Below are 27412 nucleotides of genomic sequence, written 5' to 3'. Positions count from 1 at the left end.
ATGGGGTAAGCGATGATTTGATAGGCCAGGGTCTTTTCCTGTTACCAACAGTTATGCAAACCGCTCGTACGGCTGCTAGTGTCAGGACACAGCCTAGTGACACGATGTTTTTTGGAAGCGTTGATCCCATGAAGCAAGGCACATTGGGTTGATTTCATTCGCCGAAAACAGTCAATACCATTAATGACTCGAAAGCAAAATATAAAATCAAGAACCAGCATGATTGGCCACAATTGGATAATCAACGGTTGACAACATGGGCTTAACAGCGTTAGGGGTTGTTGTTTTTTCCATCGATGTTCAGATATTGTGGGATAAAATTTCAACTACTCCCTGGTTTTTGTGATTGATCTCGGAAAGTTTGCCATGTGTAGGAGAATACTAAATTAACGGGACGTAAGGGGACCGAGAAGGGCATGTTGATTGCTACCAGGAAAGAAATCCAATCAATTGGGCTGGTTTCAATTTGCCGCTCAAAATGATCAAATAAAATTAATTATCTTCCCAACTAAAACCCACATTTTCGGAGGCGATAGGGAATCATAAAATTAGTGTCCAGCGCCTGAAACTCGTACGTAGGGTACACGTAATTCAATTATTAATTTAATCGTATTTGGTGTACAATCTGTTTAATTAACACGAACGTGTTGATTTTCCATTTACAAATTGTCATCAGTAAATCGATCTATTGATTTTATTTCATAAATCTAACAAGATAGGAACATTTCGACGAATATCATGATGTTGCTAAACACAAATAAAGTTTAGGATAAGGTTATGTTGATTTAAATAAAATGAAACGGACGAGCTTTATCTTTAGATGGCGATGAATCATCCAGTTTGTTGTGGGGAAGAATTTAGCTTGAATAACAAAACTAGTAAAACTCTTATTCAAGTCATATTGTCAACAGGGTATGATTTACTTTTTGATGACTAAATGAAAATGGCTCCATATTGACAAAGTGAGAAATGCCGATAACATTCTTTACTTTGGACTAGAAGGAATGTTTTCCTGCTTCTTGCGTTCTCATACTCGCATCTCGTATTTCACCATTACGATTGTAACCGTTAAGCTCGTCATGATGAAGGCGCACATTTGCCGCGTGAACGAGAAAGCCTAACTACGTGCAAATATGAGTAATACGTGTTTGAAGAAATACCTCTTTAGAATTAGGGAAAATTGGTTTATTACAAATCATAATAATATTTCCCAATCATTCGTAATAATCTACTTTCTTACTTATTAAACAGTCGGAGGTCAGTAATGATTTTGTTAAGGTATATTTTATCAAAAACACCACTCAGAATGCGTCCGCCCCTTTAGAAGGAAAACGATCATCAAAGCAAGATCGACGCGTCAGAGACGCAGCCAAGTCTGCTAATTTCACGCTCCAGGACGGACACTTCGACTCATCATCGTGGGTTGAGTTTACTCCACTTTGCGAAAGTAGAGATGAAAACTAGCCTATAGAAATGATCCTATGAAGCACAGTCTTAGCTCAAACACGGTTCCGACGGTCCACCGTACCATCGTCCGACATGCTGCTATAGCGATGTATAGCGACGCGCGAGTAAGTTTCCCGTCCACGCGTCATTCGTGGTATTGGTTGAAGACATTCGTCTTGACGTCTTCACGCACCGTTCATGCTTGGGTATGTTGCGAAGACGGTTCAATGTTTTTCTTGACCGAATCATGTTGTATGATTCTTGTTGCCTACAAAATGAATATTGTTTTTCTTTCATCCAATACATTTTTCTTACTTCATATGGTGTCCATTCCATTTCCTACTAAACACGGTCTATATGTGTTGTGTAGCTTTCTAATGATAAGGGTTTCTAGATTAGCTACGGAATCAAATCAAAACATTGCCTTGCCGCACGTGGTTTTACCCCGTAAACATGTGGCAGCAGGCAGCCATGCGGTCCAATGTTGACAGTTCGTGAGCGAAGCAGCGGTTTAAAGAGAAACCGAGAAAGAGAGAGAGGGAGAGAGAGAGTAAGAGTGCGGTCTCTCACAGAACCAAACAAACGTGTTTCTCTTTTGTGTTCGCTTAGCGCTGCGCGGTTTCGCGAACAATTTCTTGGAATACATAGTCCCTGTGCATTGAAAATTTTCTTTTCTTAAAAAGAAGAATCATGATAGTTTAATTTATTTGTATTTTTGAAATGTGATGGTGGTGATGTTCAATGAGAAAACGAACAATATTTTTTGTTTTACAATTACTCAAATATTTGGTTATTATAAAGTTCTTACAACTGTTTAAGTTTTATATTGCTCATGCCATGTGTTTTGCCAACAATATCTTGGTTTTAATCTTATGATTTAGAAATAGTTTTTATGAAGCGCCATTTGTTCCAATATTTTAAAAAGATGGTTCGAAACACCTTAATAATTCTTAAATCTACATCAGATTTTTTTTCTTATGCTCAAGAACACGAAATCTGCATGTCAGCTTATGGTTTTAATAGCAAATCCACCAAATATCTTTTCATTCTCGAGGAACAAGCTCATAGTTTTCATCATCAGTCGGTTGGATTACGGCGGCGATTCTGTATTTCCACATTCCATTCTTGATTATTCGCCCTCGTACAGTTGCTATCCGAGGCCGCAATATTCTTTACGGATTCCGTTGTTACCGCGTCCCCGGTAAGAAGATTCATAAAAGTTGTAATAAAGCAGGAAATGGCGCTCGCCGGGAACGAGAAAAAATCGCGGAAGATGAAAGTCAAACGCTCCGCTCCAGCTGTCGTTTGGTTTAAGTGAGGGAAAAGGCGCTTGCACTCGCGTCATCCGGCGGGCAATGTCCCGGCGGACCGCGCCCCGAATCGGCGTCGGGAGGAGGGTGAACTTCTTGGACTTCCCCGCCGTTGCTCGGAGCGGGGAGAAAATATCCTGTCGCGAGCAGCAGAAGATGGACCCCAGAATGTCGGGAAAGACATTTTCCGCTTCAGTGTACCCCGAAGCACGGTAAGGGACATGCAAAAATAGAAAAAAAGAATCAAGGCGCGACCGAACGAGTGAGCAAGCGCCACTGTTGAAGCCGGCGGAACACGAACAACGACCTTTCCCGGCTCCCGGCCAGGACACGGGATAGACACGGGATGGGATTCACAGGGAGACGATGTGGTGAAGCGTGTACGAAACCTGAAATAACTGGAACGTAACGAAAAAGGAATGAAGCTGCTCCGTAAGGGTTCGTATTAGCACCAGAGGGGCGAGTTACCTGCAGCCACACAGTTCAAGCGCGGAGGGATGATATTTTTGTTTTTGAATTACTTTATTTTTCCTTCGGCACGATCAACATCGAGCGACTTTAAAGTGAGCGGCAATGCGCTGTGAGAAGGCTGGGAAGAACGCTTATTTATAAACATGTACACCTGTTCCGCTGCAGGGTTGCGAAAAGTGTCACGAGTGGCCCCCCCAGAAGGTAGCCGGATCGCGGCGAACGAATGAAATTGGTGAAATACGCAAGGCGCTATTGATGTTGGACAGTTTCTCCAAATGATCACAATTTGTTTACTCCCATTTACCATCGCTGGTGTTGGGGAGATAAATGGTGCGTCTGCCATTATTACAAACGACTTTTTCGTGCAGCATTGCATAAATGCGACTAATTTATGCTCGTAAATAATCCACCGGGGATGAATAAATTTCAATCAATAGCCACACAATGTTCATAACCGGCGCGGCATGTCTCGCTGCTAAGCGGGCACTTCGGAAGAAAATCGGAGAATGTAGCTGACGATATTGTTTCGGTGAAAGCATTATTTATGGTGCTCCCGTGCCCACCGAGACGTCGGGCCGGGGTCTAATAACCAAATTAAATGTGGGTTTGCCGGTGGTGCCCTTCGGCTCTTCCGCTGGCGCCTGATTGCTCCCCCCGAAGTACATATGCCAACCGGGCGAGTTTTGAAATGTCACTGTTCCATGCCGAATCGAGTGAGGATGATGCAAATGAAAGCGTGTTCCCACGTGCCACGGGCCTGGTGGTGGGAGAAGATTGGAAAAGCGGCCTCGGCGGCCGGCGTTATCTCACGGCGAGGATGTTGGTGAAAACTCAGCCATACTCGAATTCTCTTGACATCGAGCGCGGAGCGTGAAAAGCGCCCTGGAAATGGCGATGAGCATGATGGGAAAAGAAAAAAGAGCTGCGGTGATATGCGTCATGCGCATTTTTTTTTTCTGCCTCCCCATTTTCCTTCAAGATGCCTTCACTCAATCCGTAAAAATCAGTCCCCTGCTTGACAGAAAGTTGTTGGGCAGTTTTTTTACGACCAAACTTCGTAATTGCTGTTCCATTCCCCGCGCGGCGTTTTCCTTCTTCGCATCGCCAGTCGGAGGACGTTGAAGTCCTCGTCAACAAGTAGTTGTTTCGCCATTATTGTTTTCATTTTTTTTTGTCCAGCGGGTCTTAGGGAAAACTTGCACCAAGTGGAAAATTCCCATCACCATCAAACCACAATGCCGTCGGCAAAGCGTGAACAATTGTTTAATTAATTCCTACCCCCCCGCCCCATTGGCTGCTGGCGTTCGCGCACTGTTGTTCCACTGGTTTGGCTTGTTCTTTTCCAAATCGTTGTTGTCGTCAAAATAAAATTAAGCCTGGTTTGCACGGGTGACGGGAAAAACGAGAGGGAGGAGGTGTAGGGAACATCAAGCATCGGGCAGAGGGACGAAATGCTAGCTGCGAAGAAGCAGAATCTCCACAGCATAACCACAACATGGTTGTTCTAATGTTTCCCTCCCCCTCCCTCCCTACACCCTGCACATCTGCATCCACTCGCCAACCGACCGGTTTCTTTTTCTTTGCAAACAATCTGCTGCGTCCCCGGCTAACCCGGCACGATTGTGAGCAAACCGTGACATAAATTATTTATTAATAAAATTCAAACACCTGTTACGGGTGTTGTAAATAAAATGCCGTTCGGAAAAGTAAAAAAACCTTGCGCTGTAAAAGTGAGGGGAGGGCAAGGCGGAGACGACGAAAACGGAGTGTGCACCGCCCGCTACCGGAATGGTTCAAGGGAAAATAAAATTAGAATGTCGAGCAAATGGCCAGATGAAGGAAAAAACTAAAGATAAATGCACACGCACGCGGGTATGGGAGTGGGGAGAGGTGAAATCAAGACGTAAGTGTAGAGTAGAACAATCTTTTCATCACCGTTCACATCAATCGGTTTGAGGATGGTTGGAGAAAAATATGTTGTTGTGAAGGCTCACAAAGGGCGGGCAAACTGATTATGTTAAAATGGTTGAAAAAAAAAGGTTTCATATTTCTTAGTGCAAATAAGAGTTTGCTAAAATGTTCAACTGAACACAAAACATTGAAAAATTATGTAAGCATATTAAAGAATTTTTGTTTGTCTTATGAGAAAAGTCCCTGGTTACATTGAGAAGAGTTAACAATTTTGTTATTCATTTATTTTTTAATTAGAAACAAACTCTTCTCATATTGAGGAAATTATTTACAAAATATCATACAAACATTATACGCTATGTTTGTTCAAGAAGTTAATTATTTTCTCGTGTACTTTCCTTTTGTAGACTGGAAAGAATCCTCTAGATTTCGATCTTGTGAGAGGAAAAATGGAAACAAAATCAATAGACTATCGGACGTGTTGGAAACAGAAACAATAAAGACAAACAATGATGCGTGTCGGTTAAAGAAACAAGTTGGTCGGTTATTGAAGAACCGTAAACCGAAGAAAATTTAAATCGATGACATTGGTCACCGGCCGTGGAAAGTGTTGAGCAAACATCTCAGTTCCAACCAACGGAAAATAGGTATTTATGAAAAGCACGCTCCATTGGAGGATGGTCATCCAAGGTTTGATTAGTGCCAAGCTACGGAAAGGTTTCCCACAAACGAAAGAAGGCGTAGGAATGCACGCAAAACGGTTTCCGTTGTGTTCTTCCCGGCGAATGTCCATCTGGAAGTGGGTTGACCGGTTTCCGCAGAATCCGTCGTTCGCCTGGGAAGTGCGTGAAGTCGTGCCATTTGCGGAAACGTGCAGATTGTTGAATGAAACACAACCGAGCCGCGTGTTCGTGTTCGAAGGCGGCCGATTATTTTCGGCCTTGTTGTGGCGATAGACATTCTCGCTTTTGGCACGGCATGGAAGGCGGGGGGAAGAAGCGTTTGGAAATAGTATGCCATAATAGAACCATTAGCTCGCGGGGGGAATAAACAAATTTCGTGTTTAATTTCACGATTATCGTTACCTCTATCTCGGTTCGCTTGCTACCTTCCTCTCACGAGGAGGGGGACGCTTGATCTGTGTTTGGGTTTATGCATCGATTGCCCGACGCCGGCGTTTAGTAGAACGGCCGCGGAGAGCTTGTTTCGGCGGAAATGGGTCATTTCTGTCCAAGAGAAGAGAAGCGTGAATGGTCGGTGGTAGGCTTGGATGCTTGTTTGGCGAACGTGCACCCGGCGAAACGGTATTTTGATAGTTCAATTTAACGAAAAACTGCTGCTGTTACCGGCCTTCCGTTCGTGTTTACTTGATCTCTGGCCGGATTCTTGATTGCTCCGATACATTTGGAAGAAATTTACGTACTCTACGGTTTGATGTTCTTACTGCGCACATAAATAGACAGTTTTGACGCAATTGGTGGAGTTTGGCAAGAAAGAATTTACAGCCGCATATTTGCTAAATGAGGTTAAACAAGCCCAATTTAAAGTTGGTTTGCGTTTTGAGGTCCGCAGAGAATAACAATCGCAAGCTGCTATAAACTTCCATTTGGAAGCCACATTTCCAAAGCATCTATCTCAGCACAATGGGATGATCGAAAACGTCAAACCGCGCTTCGGTTTATTCTCATTCTTTTGCAGCACTATTTTTGTCCGCTTTGCATAAAAACCAAACGAACATGGCCTTCACATTCACGGCACCCGTGTCCTATGAATAGCAGATGTGTGCAGCATCTGTGCTTAAAATTCATAATTCGTTATGAATTGTTCCATCGCCTCCCGACGAACCGCTTGGCTCGCTTATCTGTGGCGCTTGTCGTATGCAGATTACGACGATTTATGTGTGTTTGCATACCGTTTTTCGCTTTTCGAAGAGGAAAAGAAGGGTTTCCGGATTGTTGAATGTCGTCGCCTGTCGGTTGTAGCGGGGCAGCGATGAACGAAGATGATAAAATACAGTAAACTTCTTCACAATCGAAGACACTTTTGGAAGAATATGCTTAAAACGGGGGGGGGGGGTGGGCCAATTGAGTTTCTTCCTTCCCGTAACCCGTTTCATAATCGGTAGATCGTGATTTGCATACATCCGGAAATAGCAGCAAAGGAAGGCGGGTAGATTGCAGCTGAAGACTTACAGATGCGATCGGCACAATGTGTTTTATGCAACAATCGAACGATGGCGTCGAGTCGTTTGACTCGTTGAACGCAGGGAAAGGAAGCAACCTTTCGGCGCGGAATGATTTGTGGCACGGCTACAAGTGAAGAAACAATTGCCTGTCATAGGGCCATAAACACGTTATTCATGTGCGCCTATTACCAGCCGCCTCCTCCTGGGCTTTGCGCTCGTTAGCAACAGAAGATTAACGCCGATGGAGACGCCCGGTGGTTCACACCGAGGTGCCATGCCGCACTGAGTACGTGGCAACCGGCGCTCGCTAGGAAGTCTAAACGAGACGCTACCTACGTTGGTGTTTTTTTTTTCTGTATTATTTCTTCAAGTTTCGGTACCTCACGCTACCTGCCATAAGCCCTGGAAGGGCTCCGCTTTATCGTGCCTTGTCGGTGGTGCTCGTGAACATACACGATTAAGCATGTCATTTAATTCAGTTCCCGTTCCCCGCTCGGTCGCTCGCGTTTCGGGAGCCCCTGGGTGTTGGGTAAGATTACGGAAGGATCGTCGCTACGCCGGTCGAAGGGCAGGTTAAAACGGCAAGAACACGATGTTCCCGAGCGGCGATGCATAATTGATTGAAGCAAGAAATTTACATTTTCTGCCTAACTCTCTCTATCTTTCTCTCTCCCTCGTTGATACTTTAACGCCTCCCCCACCAACGGCTGGAATCGAATGGTGTGAAAAAGTCAAATATCCCTAGTCACTATTTCAACGTGCTCGTGTAGGATGGCGCTTTTTTGCCCCACTATTTCACTTTATCGGTGCGTTGGGCGACCTCGGTCAGGACAAAGGTGATAAAATGTTTTATTAATACGATGTTAATTACGGGCCAACTAGGGAGCAACTTGAAGCGTGCGGGGGTGTGGGTGGCGTAGTCGCCTGCGTGGGATGGCAGGAAGTCAACAGGAAAGTGCCATTAAGATTACATCAAATGACGAATTATTGGTGTCGCCGTTTGGCTGCTGCTCCTGCTTCGTCCTGAGCAGTGGAGTGGGACGCGCGTACTAGGCGCTTACTGTTCTACATTGTGTGTCGTGAACCTCGAGCGTGGGCGTGAGGGCTACGACGTGCACTTGAAGTGTGATTGTGTGTCTAGACTGCAGCATGACGTGGTTTGTTTCTTCACATTGCTATACGCAATACGGCGTGGTGTTTTGTACGCCTACAAGAAATTCGATTCGATGGAGAAGAAACGAAAGGCGAATAAGGTGCTCAATCGTAGTAAGAATTACGCCGCGATAGAGGACAAATTTTTGTAATATATTTTATACTAGCTTGACGCCCGCGGCGTTGCTCGGTGACGAAGGGATTGAGAAAAGAATTATGGTTTTAACTAATACTTGAAAGATATTGATAGTTACAATAATAAAAAATTGAATTTGATAGTTACAATAACGGCATATTTAAAATGTTTGATATTTCATCAATTTCCCCGTAATGTACAAACCTTAGGGTAACTATGTTGGATACACCTTTACATTTGTTTACATGCTTGTTTTGTTTGTGTTAGTAAAACTGTGTTTGAATTGTAAATTTTAGATGATTTTATCAAAAAATAGTGATCAAACAAACCTTCAACAACATCTGCAGTATTTAAACTGAATGTGTGAAAAGTTTCAGAAGCGACGGTTCAGTATTGGTCTAGTTTTTAGCGTTCACAGAACTCCATACATAAAAAAAGCTAAAATATGTAGTAGATTCAATGAAGAAAGCCTTAACAACTAAATTCCACGATTATTGGATGTTAAACCAAAAGCTTAAGAAATAAAATTCGTGCCAAGCATTATGTAAACCTAAATAACTAACCTCACTTATTCACTGCAGATTTTGAGGTTATCTAAAACGTGGTTAAAAAATCGGAAATGATTTTCAAACATGCGTAGGAAGATGCTTCGTGTTTTCATTGAGGCATTCGTTTCGTACGCCAACCGCCCCAACACGCTGTCGACGTCCGACGGCGGGTCCAAATATTTAGACTTTGGCTGCCAACCAGTTGCTGCCGGTCGTAATGTATCCCTTGTTAATGAGATTTTAAGGGAAAGGAGGAAAAATCCCGAAACAATTCGACCCGTCCGCCATCCGGACGTCCAGCCCGCCAGCCAGGACCGCACCGAAACGGCTCGGTGCGTTGCTGTTTATGGAGCTTCCAATTAATCCATTCTGACATGTACCATTTGTCTAGTTGGGAGTGAATGTTTCGGTTGAATGTTTTCGAGTTTTTTGCTCCCCGCAAAAGGAGGAAAAGAAATGGCCGAGCATCTGATGCCTTTATGATAGTAGCTTCACCGTCGTGCGTTAATGTAAATGGTTTGGAGGAAAAAAAAAGGTTTCAAACTAAACCCCCCGCCTCCGGCCTGTTACACCATCCGTTATGAAGTTCATGTTCCGTCCGGCGTTCGGGTATAGTATTTTATTGATGGTGTAGCTTACACCATTGGATAGTGCGTTGCAACGAAGGTTTGCGCCACGAACTGTTTACACGGGAATGGTTGGTAAAATTTTATTTGATGTTTTCCGGAGCCAAAGTGGTTGTTTTTGAATCAAATTATCTTATGAAAATGTCAGTTTGAAGGAAAATATACCGTCCGTCGGTACAGTTGAAATAGTTGGTAAGGCGGGAATAACACCCGAACAAGGATTTTCGCTCAGAGAAATATGATGATAACGAGGAGAACTATCCAAGTCTTTTTTTGCGTTGCACGAGCCAAGAAACAAACGAAGAAACTTGAGAACGGTGCATATCCGGTGGAACCAACTTTTGTGTCGATTTAACTACATGCCAACATCGGATTTAGTTTGTTGGCAAGCGGAGCATCGTTTTTGGGTAGAAGTTTTTCTCTTTTTAGTTGTGGTTGACATGAACATTTCGAGCACGTTTTTCTCCACTTCCGTTCAGTTTCTCTACTTCCGATTGCGTTTTAGAGTTCGTTCGTACGTGAACTGGGTTAAAACAAATAACTCCATCTCGTACCATTTCGTTAAAGTTTCGCATTCAATTTCCGATCAGGTTTACGGTTCAAACCATACGTTTTTTGGGATTTGGAAATGTGTAACGGTGGAAACTGTTGTGGCTTCTTGTTGTCGTTGTTGTTAAGAAATGCTGTCGAGTTGAAGTCAGACACTTGTGTGGTACATTTTCGATTTCCTTCTATTTACCTCTCCCGCCTTGTAATGGTTCTTCACAGGTTCGGTTTTCCGTTGACCAGCAGATCGGAATCGATTATCGCAAATCTTTTGCCGGGCAGAAGCACACCCCCCCCCCCCCCCCCCCCCCCCCGGCCGCTCTCCCGCCATCGTCGGATGGGCAGAAAATTGAAATTTTTCCGTCTTCTGTTGGTTTATCCGACCGGAGAGAATTCTTCCCCCCCCCCCCCCCCCGCTTCCCCCCTTTTTGTTTCACCTCTCACCGTATGCTCGTGACGGTCGGTCAATATTTGGCGAAGCCCAGTTTGATGACTGCTAATTATTTTCGTTGATACCATCGCCGAATGGCAGTTGCAGGAGCCATCGAAAGTCACATGATGGCATTTGTCGTCTGGTGTAAGGGTGTGTGTGTGTGTGTGTTTGTGTTTCGGTGTGTGCTTCCCTGATTATGGTGATGGTGTCTTGATGGTTTGTTTGTGATGGCCCCGAAACAGATCGTTAAGTCGCTGGAAATGAAAGACATACACGCGTAAGGTTGGATGCTCAGCCCGAAATGGTAGGACCGATGCCTCGGTGCCGCTTTACTTCTGTCCAGGTTGTTTTTTTTTTTTGCCCGCTCTGTTTGCCCTTCCCGTTCGTCGTTAATCGGAAGATTTGTTGGAGCGTTGTGGACGAGTGATGTTAATGAGAAAAAGTGTCATGTTTATTTGTGTGCATAGTTGCTAGGAATATTTGAATGGGAAAGGAACTCTGCTGGGTGGTGGTTTGATGTCTGGCTTTCAGCAAATGGAAACACCGTTTGGAACAAAACCAAGCCTGATGTAAAAAGCCTAATCAATCTGAAACCGCAGCCTCCATCCACACCCATATGGGAACTGCCCCGCAAGCAAGCCGGAAAAATGGAAACGAGTCCATAAAAAAGCCCCACAGCAGCAATCCCGGCGGCACCGAACCAATCTCCAATTAAAAGGATAATTAATTTGTTTCGGTGTTTCTGCTACTGGCAGCCAGCTGGCCCCCTTCGGGGTTTTCCATGCTTTCCTTCCAGCCGCTTGCTCGCTTCGCCGACTCCTTGCTCCTTTTGGGGTGTGTTTCCCGGGATTCTCGAGAAGGTAAAGATTCAATTAGGCCGCTTTTACTGCGGCGTTGAAGCGATACAATCCCTCGCCGCACGCACCATTTTCCTTGCTACCAGCACCCACCCCGCGGGGTGGGGGTCAGCCCGTTTTCCGGCACTTAGCTCGCTGCTCAATAATGGATCATAATCTTGGGCCTCGACGTGTCGGTAACGGAACGGCACACAACTCGCTCACATGTGCCACAAGCCGCGTGCCAAAATCACCTCCGATGAACGCAGCGGAACTCAACACCGTGGTTTGTTGTTTTTTCTCTCCGTTTTCATTTTCAGGGTTCTCCTTACGTCGATGTCGTCGACGCGTAGAGGAGTCACCGCCCATGTTGGTGGGGAAATTTCATAAATTTTAAATCCCTTCCGGCCTGGGAAGCCGTCACGTGCAGTTCTCGCGGTTGGCTGATGATAATGGATTTTGCTGAAGAGGAGAGAAAATTCGAACAGTCAGAGTGCCCAGACCGGGCGTGAGGTTTGCTGGAAAAAACGAGCCTTCGCCATAAAGTCCGGCCATGGGAAGTGAAACATTTACTTTTTTTTTAGCGCCTGCGCGTATGTGTTGGTGTGTGTGTGTGTCCTTTGACCCTCACTCTCTGGATGATGGGCGTCAATGAGTCGGTCAGATTTACTGCACGCCCAACCCGAACGATCATCGACATAATGCTCGGCTCGGCCTTTAGTGCTGGATAATGGGTGTGCGTCGTTGAGGGTTTTCGGTGGACGATGTGTTTTATTTTTCATGTTTTATTATCATTGCCGGCAAAGAGCGAACCACAAGCACAGCAGTTTTGGGGATGCGCAACAGATAAATACTGTGACAATTTGAAACGAAAAGAAAACCCCGGGCCCTCACATATGCGTGTGCTATAAATGTGTTTTAACCATTTCCATTTACGACCATTTGCATTAGGGGTTTTTCTTTCGTTCATTTTTCCTTCCTTTTTTGTGTTTTGGGATGCTTGTATTTTCGTTAACATTTTCTTAACTTGTTATTTGTTTGCTTTTGGTGATGGAAAGGAGAATTTTATGTTTTATGGCTCTGGCGAGAAAGCCTGCATAATTTACCCATTAAACGTTGAAAGCATGAGCCCACGGACGAGATGAAACGAGCGTACTTTACATAAAAGCGTAAAACTTTTCAATGACCGCATGGACTTTCGTTAGGGAAAAGCGTGCAGCATAACCTTGCCCTGCCCTCCCCCCCCCCCCCATGTTTTCCCCCAGTACAATAAAGTGCAGCTGTTGGGTTTGCGTTTGATTGAACAGCATAATGGAATTATTTCGGAATGGAAAAACATGGATGTTTCATCCATAAACAACAGCTTTGCGGCCCCTTCGTCGATATTCATCGGCCCGTGCATCGTCGGCTCGCCGGATGCTGGATGGGTTGGTGTCCATTTCCATCAACCCGGTTCCCGCCCGGTTCGGAAGCCCTCTAACGACGGTTGGATAACGCAAATCCTTGCCATGGAGATAATTGAATCAATTAGCAGCACATCGCTTTCATTCGCCGAACCGTCGGCGAACTGAAGCCGAGCCGACCGGGCGTAGACATTCGTCGACGGTTCGGTTTTTATATGGAACATTGATTAGTGGGCGGGTGAGGCTGCTTTACCCACAGCTTCCCCCCCCCCCCCCCCCCCATCCCTTCCGAGTGCTCGAAATGATTCGCCGAGGCGAAATAAAACAAAAGTTCATTCATCAGCAGTCGGGGGGCGTCCAGCTTCACGTCAAAGGCGAATCGGCCAGATCTCGACACTCTCTTGAGCCGCTCATGTCAGCGCCGAGAAAGAACGCGCCCGGTTCTGCTTTCGACGGCTCGCTCGATGGGATGTGATTGAAAAGCGACACGATAAAATCAATCAATTGGCAATAACTCAAGTATGACATGTATAGTGCACCGTTGCCCCCGCCTTTCTCCATCCCCCCCCCCCCCCCCCCCTCCGACCAGCGAACCGTCTGCGATGATGGATGTGAACGGGTCGTGGCGCACACAATGTGGCAGATGGACCGTGATCGAATCTTTGGTTAATTAACATTTTCACCCCTCCGGGCAAACCCCCCCCCCCCACCCCCCGAGGCCGGGTTGGGTTCATTTTTGTTACGCGATCCCATCCATCAACGCTTTCATCGACGGCCGATAAAATTCAGTTCGATATGAGCCTGGGGGTTTTGTATGGATATTTAATTCTCTCTCGCCTTCCCCCATTTCCGGGTTTTTGGAGCCATTTAATGTGCATCATCGAGTGAGCCGAAACGATTCGACAGTCGAACGGTCGAGCGAAATGTTATTGCACATTAATCTTAGGCGGGTTTTATTGATTTTTATCGCACGCGCCCGCCCCCCGATAGTGAAATGGCGTGTCGAATTTATAAATTATCGTGCATCATCGGGTTTGTTTTAACGAACTGACAAAAGCGAGCTGAATTTGCTGACGAGTGATTGCTGTTGCGTGCTGTTAAATGATCTGATTACTCCCTTTCGAGTGCATAAATGTGGAGTGTTTGTTTATTGAGGTGAACTCTCAACTAAGCACATGAGAAACACATGCCAGCTCGTTCTACTACACTAAAAACGGCACAAAAGCTCTTTGTTCGGTGTCTTTGCTGGTGGTGGAAAAGTTTTTCTCACTATTCAGTAGGATTATCCGACTCGTATTCGTAACATCTGTTTGTGGCGTTGGTCACTTTGGACGTTCGTGCTGCAGACAAAGGGGAAGAAAAATCCGATTATCCGTAGATTAAAAGGGATATACTTACCTACGTTTTTTTGTTGTTGTATCTTGCTGAAGCATAAACGATGCCGGCAGCATAGAGTAGCATCAGCTCATCCTTTGCTCTTTATCGTTTGCGGAAACAATACTCCCGGGTGCGATAACGACGACCGCATAAATGGGGATGAGAATTTTCTGGAATGAAACTCTATGAACTATCCTTAGTTCCACCGGAACGCACCGTGAGGGTTGTCTGTTGTTGCTAGCGAAGGTAGCATGCGCTTTTTGCACGGTTACAACCCCGATACCCGAGGAAGCGAACGAGCTGGTCGTGAACGAACGTGATGGACGTTTTGTTGCGTTTGAAGCTGAGCGTATTGAATGAGGGCATAAATTACACATTCATCTTTAATGGATCTACCAATTGAATTTTAAATGAGTTTCTTAAACGAAAGATAACTGCTGGCCTTCAGCCGAAGGGCGAGGGCGGGGCGCTCAGGTTTCCACCGACCCCTCATGGTGATTGTTTGCATAGATGCAGGCAGGAATAGAAATTCCGGCAGGCAGGCTGCTGGCTTGCCGTTCGTTGTTTGCTCTAGTCTTGACAAAAGGGAGCCAAGATTTGTGATAACCTGAGGTGGTGCTCTCATCGCCCGCTAGCCCGTGTTCATCCGGTTTCAGGACCCGCCGGTGTCAATGAAGACGGAATCTCCCAGGAAACCTGAGACCAACCAGCACCAGCTATAGGAAGCTTAACTCGCAAACACAAGAGAAGGACCCTCGGATGAGTGTGCTTGAGAAACAACAACGAAAAAAACAAAAACAAAGCTGCGTTTGTTCCCGGAAACCCCGGCCACTGGCCAAGAATGGTGACAAAGTTCAACAAAAAGTGGTACGACAGTAAATTATTTTCCTAGCTTCCCGTTCATCGCTCGGGAGACGACTTTTTCCGTAGCCTCTAGGCGTTTGAGTTATTTCTGGCCCGGTACAAATAGTGGTCAATTGTTTTCGCTTCCTGACTGCTTCCGTGTTTATCTTTGATTGGAAAGCTCGCATCTGTTTTTTTTTTTCTAAATAAATATTTTATTTAAGTGAAAGGTGGTGATTTTTTTTGTTGATTTTAAATGAAAGTAGATAAAGAATGTTAATGAAACGATATTGATCGATTTGTTACAATATGTACAACCACGTTCCATAGAAAAGTCATGTCTCACGATGAGCGTTATGATCGTAAGTGGTTTTTCCACCCTTGTACCAGCCGGAACAATTACACGCAAACTTTCGTGAATAACCAACCCCGCCCGTCATTCCGTAGATTGACAAGGGCCTTTTTGAAACCTATCTAGCTGCGTGGCTCAGCTTCTACAAATGGTGCCGTGCCAATGCAGAGCTCAGCACAACAATAGCTGTAATGAATTTAATTTATCAGCACCGTTTTACTCGGCGGGCCAAGAGTATTAATTTATCTCTTTCAAAACATCTGCTACGTAATACCACCATTTTGCTAGGGACCCGGCTAAGCCGGCGAAGAGCCGAAGCCGGCCGAGACCGTCGCGAGGAATGCGGGCTGGCAAGAGTACGGCAAAGAATACGTCCTGGTCCAGGTATTTTCTTGCCCGCTTTGACGATATTAGAATATCTTCTGCCAGTGCCTCTAGGAGAGGAAGTTCCGAAGAGCCAACGGTAGATGAACCGGAAACCGCTGCCGCAGCTTAGTAATTGAAATCCGTACGGAAGCGGGATAGTGGTAGAAGAGCAAACAGTGCAGAGTCGTGGAATGCTGTGGCGGTTTCTAAGAAAGTTTATCAATATTGCGTGTTTCCTTGAGCCGAAGCAATTTCTTATCGCGAAGTGACGGGAAACCGGTGCTAAACAATGGGAACCGATTTATGACGTTCACTGAGAGTGGTTTCATAAACCTGCTTAATGAGTTATGTTAAGCTGATTCAACACAGTTTTCCTATGATGTAAAATATCACACTATCGTGCTCGTACGGTTTTTCATTCAGCTTTAAATTGACTCTTGTTAGAGACAGATGGTCTTGAACAGCGCTCTAGTTGACGGAATCAAGCAAGGAAAGACAACCAGCTTTCTTTGCCTTATCTTAAACAACTTTATTCTACACGTAATCTTCGTTTTGTGTTTCGTTGTGCCAAAAAATCGTCTGGCTTTTCCGTCTTCCGTATTGAAAAAGAGATCGAAGGCGCATCCTTCGATCCTTTTTATATTTTCTAAAAACATCGCCGTCGCGGCGACGTTTATGTTCAGCTAGCTTCGTTGGACCGAAACGTTTCCAACAACTCTTCTTTTCTTCTCGGAAAATTAACTTTTTCAATTTTGACAAACAATGTACTACACGTACTATGCTTATGCTCCGGAGGGAATTGCATCAATCCTTCTGTAATGGCTCGTTTACACGAGGCACAAAGCAACCTTTGCAAACGCTAAAATGCTGTCAGTTGGTCAGTCAACTGTCAAAATGAGCGCAAATGTGTTTTTCGGTCGGCGAGTGAAAAACAGATTTGCAAAAATTTGCACACCTGGTATAGAGTGCCGCCTGATGGAAAATAGTTGTTTGTGATGATGTACAGTGGTTGTTGATAAGATTTCGGTGTACACAATACCTCTGTGCCCAGTTTTTACAGTTAAACAATCAAATCAACATTGAATGCGCTTACATCTGCATCGGCTCACGAATAGCAACGTCTACACGAAGCGAAAAAAAGACATTTTCGCCTGTGTTTTCAGAGTTTTGCACCTCGTGTAGATTAAGCAAAAGATATTTTGAACATACTATGGTATCAACAAGCAAAGATAGAGAGAGAGAAAAAGAAAGAGATAGACGAAACGTATCAAAACGGTGATGTTCAACTGGTTGCCGTTGTTATATCGATACTCCCTGGATAACGTATGCCTGCATGGTGTGCATTTTCCTCCCCTTCTGGGGCTAGGAAAGACAGGTGTTCGAATTTTCACCACCGATTTTTCACGAAGCACGTGCTTGTGGCACCATAAATCAACATGTGTGCATTTTTACAAGCACGAGTCTACAAAGTCCGAACGGCTTAGAAGCAAACACTAGCTTCTACGACAAAAAAAAAGGTATGCGCACGAAGCAACAATGTGATTTTCGGAAAAGGACGCCCTGCTCTGGTTTCGCCATTTATTGCATTCCGAGAAATCGCATTAGATTGCAGAAGTTATGTCTTCCTGGGGATTTCGCGAAATGGCTCGGTGTGAAAGGTACCGGCACACCAGCACGTACAACCCAGTGGCGATGCGTTTGTATTTTGGTTGATGTTTGTTTCGTTCCGTTGTGGCAACAGTTTTCTCCTCCAAATCACCAACAATTTCACCACCGGCTGACCCTTGAACTGTCGCGAACGGAGTTTCATTTTCCGCCACGATACCCGTACCTACGGGGTGCAATAACAAACACCTACCGTTTAATTGCTCACTTTTGCGAGCTGCCCGTACGTGGCCGGGGATGGACGCGTGCAAAGCGCATGACCATCGTCGAGGGATCCGGCATGATGTGGATTGTCGGAAGGATAACTGAGCACAAAGTTTGTCATGATGGTGGCACATGTTTCCAGCGTGGAGGAAGTTAAATAAAAGAATAAAAGTTAACGTGCGAGCGGCAACTTTGCAATCGTTGCATGTGTGTTGCAAGGCGAAAGGCAGGTCCCGTGAAGGCTGGGTGTGGGGGCTCGGGAAAGAATCAACATGAGCATGGAAAGTCTACCTAGCTACCTTGTAGCCTTCCTTTTAAGGTTCTTTTATACGGTTAAAAGTTGTACATTAAAGTTGTACCTTTATTACCATCTACCTTCGCCATCATATCTTTCGCCAGTGTAATTTATCTTCTCTGTTTCGATCGTGGCTTTGTATGTGAGCTGTTTGATGTGCCTTAACGGTACACGATACGTTCGCAATTTTCGTTCCTACACCCTAACGGAAAGCGTTCCTCGCAATTACAGGTGCGAAAGGGAGTAAGGTGGCCAAGGTTTGCCCTGATGGGTCTAGCGTTGTTAAATAATGCATTAATTAAAATTTACCGTTCTACTAAAACCACACATACCGTAACCACATCCCGCCGACGGGGTATTATAACATTCATGTTTAAATATTCGTGGCCTAGTGATGATGTATGGGGAGTTTGATTACAATACCTTCATGAAGAGGTTGTTTAAGTAAAACCGATTGGTATACTGAAATAGTTTACCAAACATTCGGGTAGCCATAGTAAGACCAACGTATTATGTACTTGTATTGATCACGTCACGTCCCTAATACCTCCTTAATTCCACCGCTGATTGTGCATAATTCTTCCGCCTGAAAAGCGACATCAATCAGACCCCGGATAACGTTGCTTAACGCGATGGTCTGCAGCGCGCTCGCATCGCCCGGCATGACACTGGCGAGGGGAGCTTATCTAATCCATGGGCAGGAAGCAACATAATCGCCACCGTTACCAACCACCCCCCCCCCCCCACCCTCCCTGGGCGGGTCGTTGTGTGTCCTTTGTGGTTATCCTTGAAACCTCGATAAGCCATTAACGACCAAAGAGCGAGTGCTTACGCCAACTAGTTATATTCCGTTGGCCGCCGGCCCGTGGGTATTGGGGTCTTGAGGGCCGGCTCGACGACCACGTTTGGTTCCGCTTTTCTGTGGCCATTTCCTCCGGCCGGAAGTCGTACGAAAAAGCCCCGGGCGACGCTTATCGTGCCGGGCGGTGGGGGAGTTGACCCCGTTGTTACTATCTTGGCCGGTGGCATGTGGTTAGGAGAGGATCGATAAAGCTAGGGCTGTTTGTTCCGGGCATGGTTTGCTGGATATGATAGAGTTAACTTTTAAAGCTTAAGTAACCACTTTTCTCTTAAGAAACGTTGTTTTTAAATGTTTTAAAACCGAGTTTCAGGGAACAGAGGGCTATATCATGGTCAGTTTTGATGTTTGGCTCGGTTTTAACGAAGCGATGCTGTTCCTGACCCATGTCTTCTAAATGACTTGGAAAATTAAAGAACACACGACTAATAAAATTTAATTTCCATAGTTTGGGTTCCATACTAACTACTAATATCTTAAAAATTCTTAGTTTTTGAAATATCTTCAATTGCTGAACAAAAAACCAAAGTGGTACTATTTTTATTTCCTCACCGTTTTCATGAATTATTCGGCTTTAATGTTATTAGTCCACACTAATACGATCTTAATCCACTGGAAAGTTGTGAAACTAGTAGTAACAACGTTCTAAACTGGAAAAAGCTCAAATTTTATGGAAGTTTATAAATCCTAAATTCAGATCCTTTCTCTTTTAGTTTATTTAGAAACGTTTTTAGCAACGAGTTGCAAAGATATTTGTATTTAATTGGTGCGAGAAAGTTGTCACACTTTTGCCCTGGACACATTAAGGTGATTGTTTTGGGATTGAAAATTATGCGATTGGTGGATTTGAGACGGCCTCCTGCTTCCTTCCCGATTCCCCAAAAAAGCGACCCATTTTCCTCATCTACGACTTCTCATCCCTTATGATCGCAAAAGGATTCTCGCATTCGTGCACTGCATGCAAATGGTAAAATCAAGACTCGGCGCGCTTTCGCCAACCCGTGGCCAAAGTGGTCAACGTCCACCTAATTGGATTGCAGGGCCAAATTGGCCGCCGTCCACGGCTCGGGGTGTGCCCTCGGGTTCGAACGGTGAAAATGGGGAGGTTATTGCGAAAAGCTTTTAGCGATAATTTTAGCCAGTGCGCTGCTGACCCGTGAGTGTGGCTTTCGTCCGTTCTGTTTTTGTTCTGTAAAAACTCGCAACCGATAAAAAAAAACCCCTGCGAGAGGGAAGGGAACAGTTAGGGGGAAATCCCTTAAAAAAGCTCCGATAAAATAAACTCTCGGCGAGAGTTGTGCTCGGTATCGGCTTTTTTGCGCCTGATAGCAGTCAGAGCGGTATTGGATGTGCGTGTTTCTTCTTTCTTCTTACGTTTTTCTATCTCTTTTTCCCTTTCGTCGCGATCTATTTTCAGGATTCGTGTATCGGCACACCAGTAACACTGCGCGTGGACGTCAAGGGCTTCTTTCTCTACTGGGTCGATCAGAACCACGAGATGGACATGCTAGACATCGCCACCATTCGTGACGTCCGGACCGGACAGTATGCCAAAAAGCCGAGGGTAAGTTTTGCTAAGTGTGCCTTGATAGGGCCCTACTTCCATTTCTGTCCTGAAAGGGTGCTTCGTTCCGACGGACAAGAAAAGCGTCGTGGTTATTCCACGGGAAGATGTCAGATATTGTGCAATGTGCTGCAATATTATGTAATTCGTAGCACGATTAGCCTGCGAACTTTCCCTAGTTCCATTTCCCTTTTTCCCGCTTTCAAAGCAATTAAACTGTTAATTCCAACTTTTATCCCAATGTTTCGAGAAAGTTACACCCCCTTACTCTCTTTTATTCTGCTTCATCGATTGCGTAAATTGGTTTCGTAAACGATAATCGCTGTAGTTCGGGCGCCAATCACAACCGCATGCCTTGTGCAAGTAAATAGTGCCAATCCCAACCACTCGCTCACGCGTTGGCCATAAATTTCAATAACTTCCGCCATCTTCCAGGAGGCGTAGGAGGACGCTGCCGGTGCTTCAGCAGCGAACGGAAAAGTCGCGAAATCATTCCCACGCCTTTTTACCGGTTCGGCAATAATTTATGGTAAATGTCAAGATTCCTCGGCCTTCGATCCGGCCGGTCCCTAAGGGGATGCGATACTTTACGTGGGTTTTTATGACAATTTCCCACCGACGGTCGGTTTATTTTGGTAATGCGACCCAAGCTATGTTTCCTTGTAAGTTAGCTGAAACCCTTAGAAATATTTATTATTAAATAAAATGGATTCCTCTGTGTGATGTTGAAAAATATTTAAATTACGTTAGAAAGTGTTGATCTGCGTAGGACGGAAGTAGAGACTAATTAACTTAATCAAATTTTACCTCCAACACTTCGAACCGATGCAGAAAGGACAAATTAAACATGGAAAGCGTCCGCCTGAAATCAAGTCAACTTCTACGGTGTTGACGAAGGAAATTTGTTGGTCATCCTTTTACGCCACACTGGATCCCAACGATAGTTTACGAAGGTGAAGCTGCGGGAAACTCCTTTTTTCTTCTATTTCGACACCGTTTACTCCGCTTCACTTCACCTCGTAATGAGTCTCGAGTGTGCTCTAAGGGTGGTACACTTATTTTTCGGCCGAGGATGGCCGGCTAAATAGGCTCGAATTAATTATGCGATCATTCAACGTTTAGCCCTACATCCGGCCTCGCTAGCCGCTCAGTAGCCTCTCGTCGCGGTTGGTGTTCGCCTGGTTTTCTCCCGGTTTGTTGATTCTTCCACCCCCCCTCGGGGACGGAATTCGTACCGTCGTTTTTTCCCCCACAGCGTACATCATCATTCTGATCCAATTAAATTTAACTGCCGTACTTTATATTCCATTTTTACAACCAGACACCTACATTACATTATACACGGACGGTTTGAGGCGGCACGGGAACGAAATCGTTATCAGCAGTCGTGCCCTTTACCCACGGCGCAGATCCTGGCTGTGGCCGCTTGCATGGGCTTGGCCGAAGTTTTGGAGAGCAGTACCAGGCGGAAGGACCACCAGGAGGTGTGGAAGATAACGAGAATAGCTTGTGTTAAGTTGCGTTTTTTGATAAGGGTGGAGTGATTTTCATTGGGCAGCGAATCGTGACGTTGAAAATGGGGGGGGGGGGGGGGGGGGGGAAATGAAAACCCAGTTAGGAAACCCCAAATGAAAAGCTTACCTTTTTACACTCTTCTCCCCGGTTTTCGCACCACCGAACCCTCAAGAGAGAGAGAGAGAGCCATGATGTTGAAGATTGCTTTGGCGGCTTACGAGTGTGTCCGACGGTGCAACGATGTTGTTAACTTCATGGTCGACGGCATCGTCTCTGCTGTGATGATCCTGGCGATGATTGCGTTGAGGATGAACATTCGTTCATAAGCTTTGCAAAGACTAACGGCCGCCCGGATTTTCTGGTAACGGAAGATGATGAGACACCACCTGCAGCCGCTCTCATGGTGGTGTTGGTGTTTTATTTCCCCCCCGGTGATTTCTGGGGGAACCACTTCTGGGGAGAGGGACCGTTCATTTACAGCTTCGCGCACCGTTTCGGAAATGTCCCAGCGGAGTGCGTGAAGCGTCCTTTTTTTTGGATGACCCCATCCTGAAACGTTACGAACGTTGGTCGTTCATGAAGGGACGCCCAGAAGGAAGTACCACCGACGCGGCGGTTAACCCGCCGGAGGTTCATATTCGTTAAAAATCCTTTCATTTGTGCCATCCTTTGGACCTTAATCCTTTGAGATTCTTCAGGGCTTTGATTAGCTTAATAGATTGGGGCGCCGGTGTTTGATAAGATATGCTTTTCCGCTACCCTTTTCCAACGTGTCCCGGTCGCTGTATAATGTTACTTTTCTCTCTCTCTGTACACCTTTCAATTTTGCTCGCTACAGTTTTATTGTTGTTTCCATCACCATGAGCCGAGAGAGAGAGGTTCGTTCAAAGTTAGCTGTTGTCCCCTTAAAACCCATGGAAAAGTGGCGTAAGAAAGATAACATCATTTCACGTGCCTGTGTCTTATTTGGCTCCGCAGCCTTATCACACCAGGTGACGATTTTATCACGAAACTTCAGGTTTGGTTTAATTTAAGGAATAAATAAAACACAGGGTGCGGAAGGAGAAGGGCGTGGACGTAAAAAGAGTTAAAAAGGTCGCAGAAGCGGTTGCATCATAATTATGATTGAGATAAAATAGGGAAGTGTTCCTTAAAGTTATAATGGTTTTCTGTTATTAGTGGGTATTTTTTAAAGATACAAAAGACGAGCATTAAAAGTTATAATTATCGATTTTCAGTTTTGTAAACAATCAACCTTTCTTGACTCTCTATTTAAATTAATTTATCAATCAATTAATCAAATCTTGAAGGGCTTGAATAACAAAAGCCCAATAAAGAAGAAGCTTAAAAAAGAGAAAAATGATAAATTTGGTTTACCCCGCCGGCTAAAAAAGGAGCATCTTGAAATTTTCAATTGTTCTTCGGTTTGATTTATGCGACCGCATGCAAATTTTTTCCCATTCACGAGAACAAACTCTTCGTAAATCACCGTGAACTGATAAAAAACACCCTACATCGAGGAAAAGGGTACGCAAGTGTTTCGTCCTTGTGTAGGGCAAGGGAACCGTTTAGCAAAGTAAGCTTTCCCGCCTAATGATGTTTAGGATTCTAGAAGGCGCAACAACATACACACACAGACACACACACACACAACTCAACCAGGTCGTTGTCGGATTTTCTAACGCAAGAGTGTGGGGCATAAATTTATAGGGAACCCTTCCGTTCTACCAACTTTACCGTTCGTTGGGAAATTCCTTCCTTGACTGGCATGTTCGAGCGTACCTGAGAGGATGCCAAATGCGCTTGGTTTGCAGCGTTATGTGAACAAATTGATAAAATTGTATCCGTGTGACAGGTTTCCCAATCGTTGATGTAGGATTTTGCCCCAGCTCGAAGCTGGCATGAATGGAAGACTTTTCTTTTTCATGTACACATTCGTTTCGCTTTCCATTTTCTTTTGGGACGTTTACACCTCTTTTTTACCCTTCAATATCTCACTGATGAACGTTCCCAAGACATCGGGGAAACAGCACTTTGTAGCTTTTCCGTCGCCATGTGCGTTAGTGTTTCTCGGTCGCATCTTCGCTTCCGTCGCAGAAGAAAAAGGAAAGTTCGTTCTCGAGCACACACTCACTTACTTCGCTGCTCGGTGTATCATATTTCATTTACTGCCAAAAAACGAATACCTCCCCCCGCTGGGGGTGGGGAGGTGGGGTGAACAGGGCAAAGTGCTACGGCACCTCGATCGGATGTCGCAGCACGGGGTGGAAAAAGTTCGTTCGGTGAAAAGAAACCAAAAACCTGCTCCCTTCGGTAAAATTGATCGATCAAAGTCGGCGACGACAGGTGGAAAACGAACGAATGTTCGAAAAAAAAACGCCCAAAAGGGTGGTCTGATCTGATTGTCAGTATTTTCCCGTTGCCTTCGGGGCGGCCCATCCCTTGGAGAACCGGATGATACAAGTAAGATGGCTTCATCGAACTACTGTTGTGCCTTTGAAGTATGGGAAAAGAATGAAAGCGAAACTGGTCCTTTGGTATTGGTTGGAAGGGAAAAAACTTGTTTCAACATGGAAGAAGGATAGTACCCCCTAGCTCTTGGTGGAAATCTGCATGGGGTAACTCGTGCGCATGCATGTTTGAGTTTATGTTTACTTTATTGAGTTGCTTAAATCAAGTTACCGATGTAATATTGAGCGCACCGTATTTGCTCGAGCGACAACAGTGTTGTTTGTCGCACGGTATGAACGTTTCGAAACACTTTGTCACGAAAGTTAAGGGCACTGGCACTGGTGTGCAAGACCGCTATCCTTACGGAGTTTGCAGACTTTGTTGACACAAAACGAAACCGGTTCGGGTAGAGAGCTTCTTCGGGGTTTTCTCGGGCGGGGTGCTGTTTGCATAGAAACGTTTTCCGTCGCATAAGGTCGACCCGAAACAGAAGAACAGACCCGCTAATGAAGTCGTATTTTGTGAAAACTTCACTAGATTGCCTTTTCGATAACAATTTACGTACCTAGGCTAGGCTGCGGATTGGGCAATGGAAGGATACGATTAAATTTCGAACCCTTACTAACTGTTGTGTGCTTTTCTATCGCACCAACTAATTCATTTCGTCATCTGTCAGATCCAGTAGTTTTCCACGGGTTGAGCTAATTATCCAATTTCAACATTCATTTCAATTTTATCTATCTCGAACAAATTCAAATTGAGTTCGGTTATCTGATGCCTCTTCATATGTGTAAGAACGGCGAACCACCCGTATGGAAACCTTTGTCATATCAAAACCTCTTCGTCTTCAAGTGGGACGAAAAAGGATACTCTGTCGATGCGGGGCAACCTATTAAAAGAGCTGCGTCGCGAATGATTACCATCGAACTATATTTGATGATCGGCCAATTAACTCGGTATTAATTTCATTGCATACGGTTTTTCCCATTCCACACAGGATATTAAACTGCGGCAAATTGTGACGATGGGCTCCCAGGACACGCTCGAGGAGAAAACGGTCACCGTGTGCTACGGTGCCGACTTTGTGAACGTCAATTTCATCAACTTTTGCTGCACACGAAAGGAGATCGCTCGGGTAAGTACCGCTTTTCCGTCGAATGGATGTGAAAAAACCAATCCGCTATTCCCTGTGCGCTGAAGGAGGGAGCTTGGTGAAAAGGTGTCCTAATGGTGGCGTAGTGTATTGCGTTTCATGGATAAACTTTCAATAGACCAGTAATTGTTTCGTCCCTGCGGTTCGGCATCGGGAATTGAATATTAACGATCCCCCGCTCAGACTTTTGTGAATTGCGATCGTATTTCCCATGCTAATTCGTCCGCTTTATACCGACACACAAGCAGCAATAAGGATCCATTTCCAAGGACCCTCTTGCGATGGCGGCTGGAAAAGTGTACGCTAGCTGGGGTAAAAGCTAAATTTTTGTACTAGCGCCGAAGAAAAGCGGTGAACTGAAAATTCGTCCCCGCCATTCGAATGTCCTTTAAAGCGAACCGAAAATAATATACAACTTGTTGTGGATGCACTGCAGGCGCTACGTTGAATTTCAACGAGCTTCCTTTTTCTTTTTTTTTTTGGCCCCAAAGGGTCGACAAAGTTTAACTTCAAAAGTGAAACAAAACAATCCCGATAGCGGTTATTTCCATTCGCTGCCCGCGGGCCTGGCAAAAGAAATGGCTCGACGAAAATTGATGACATTCGTGGATTCAATATTCATGATCGTTTTCATTTTCCGCTCCCGCTTTTACTCGCCGCGGTGGTGGGTTCTGTTTGACGGCAGGATTTCCTTCGTTCTCTCTTTCCTTCTTTTCCATGTTTCACCAAATCATTTGCGCTGGGAAAAAAAGGTGCCAGGAATACCAGTTCGTTGGGACCGCCATTTGCCATGCGGCCTATCGCTGACTTTTTGCCGGAAGCGGAAGTCCGTTTCGCTTGTCTCATGAAAACGAAAATGAACGGCTGGCCCGAGTGGTATATGGGTCGCAATTGATTCTGCCACGCTAAGTGGCAAAAAAGGCGCCCACAGAGGAACGCTGGGAGTCCAAGTTTTGTCACGGTGTCAGTTACCGCTCCGCACCGGAAGTAGTCTGCATAGCTACGGGACGTGCAGGTGTTCCCAAGAGCGATGATGTTGGGGGTTGTGTTGTGGCACGCCGGAGGCACATTTACGTTTCCGGTATTTCGATGTGACTTTTCCACGCCATGCGCGAGGTAACCCACCAGGCTTACCTCCATCACTCGCGTTGAACCCAGGTACCGTTGGGACACCCTTCAATTTATTTCAATTATTGATCGAATACAGAACGAGGGCTCTTTTGTCCTTTTTCCCAACCTCATCGTTCAAACATTCTGTTCCAATCATCACCATCATCACTATAATTCCACCCTGTAAGCTGCTGATCGGGTTCGGCGAATCTTTTAGCGCCGAAGGAAGGACAAGCAAGCACCGCAGAACGACAAACGGTTCCGTTGAAAAATTGAGCACGATTATAGATGTCGGCAAGTGCCCTTTACACCACAAACGATTCGGTTCGCTTTTTTGCGGTACGGACGGTTTTCGCACGCTCATTATTTATTTCTAAGGAGTTAGGAAAAAGTTTATGTTTGGGACGGTTTATTGGGCACCGTGTCCAAAAGCTCTATGAGCAGGTAACGCGTCTCTAAAAGGACAATTTTCACCTTAAGGCAGGTGTAGAGAATTGGTGCGACTCGCTTGAGTTATGGTTTTTAGGCTTTTCTTGCACTCCAGCTTAGCTTATGGAAAGTGCTGCTATCCACTCCAACTGTTTGCCTCAAAACTGGCTCCAATCAAGCGGAAGACGGTGTTGACCGAAAGAAAAACTTTTACACTCCTCCCTTT

General features: G+C 45.2%; 1 protein-coding gene and 1 non-coding gene across 2 annotated transcripts in view; one reads left to right on the top strand and one right to left on the bottom strand.

The window, feature by feature from the left end:
- The window catches only part of LOC131281584 (1-phosphatidylinositol 4,5-bisphosphate phosphodiesterase classes I and II), a 62135-nt gene that overhangs the window by 6009 nt on the left and 28714 nt on the right, over positions 1-27412 (top strand). Inside the window, exons 2-3 of the mRNA XM_058310927.1 lie at positions 20382-20528; positions 25492-25629. Of these exons, the coding sequence (XP_058166910.1) occupies positions 20382-20528; positions 25492-25629 (285 nt within the window). The remainder of the gene's footprint in view (positions 1-20381; positions 20529-25491; positions 25630-27412) is intronic.
- LOC131283266 (small nucleolar RNA U3) lies at positions 1297-1496 on the bottom strand. Its single transcript, XR_009188756.1, has one exon. It is a non-coding gene; the product is annotated as a small nucleolar RNA U3 (small nucleolar RNA).

This window comes from Anopheles ziemanni, chromosome 2, assembly GCF_943734765.1.
Source record: "Anopheles ziemanni chromosome 2, idAnoZiCoDA_A2_x.2, whole genome shotgun sequence".
In the NCBI taxonomy this organism is placed as follows: Eukaryota; Metazoa; Arthropoda; class Insecta; order Diptera; family Culicidae; genus Anopheles; species Anopheles ziemanni.
This window is presented reverse-complemented; position numbering and strand designations above follow the sequence as displayed.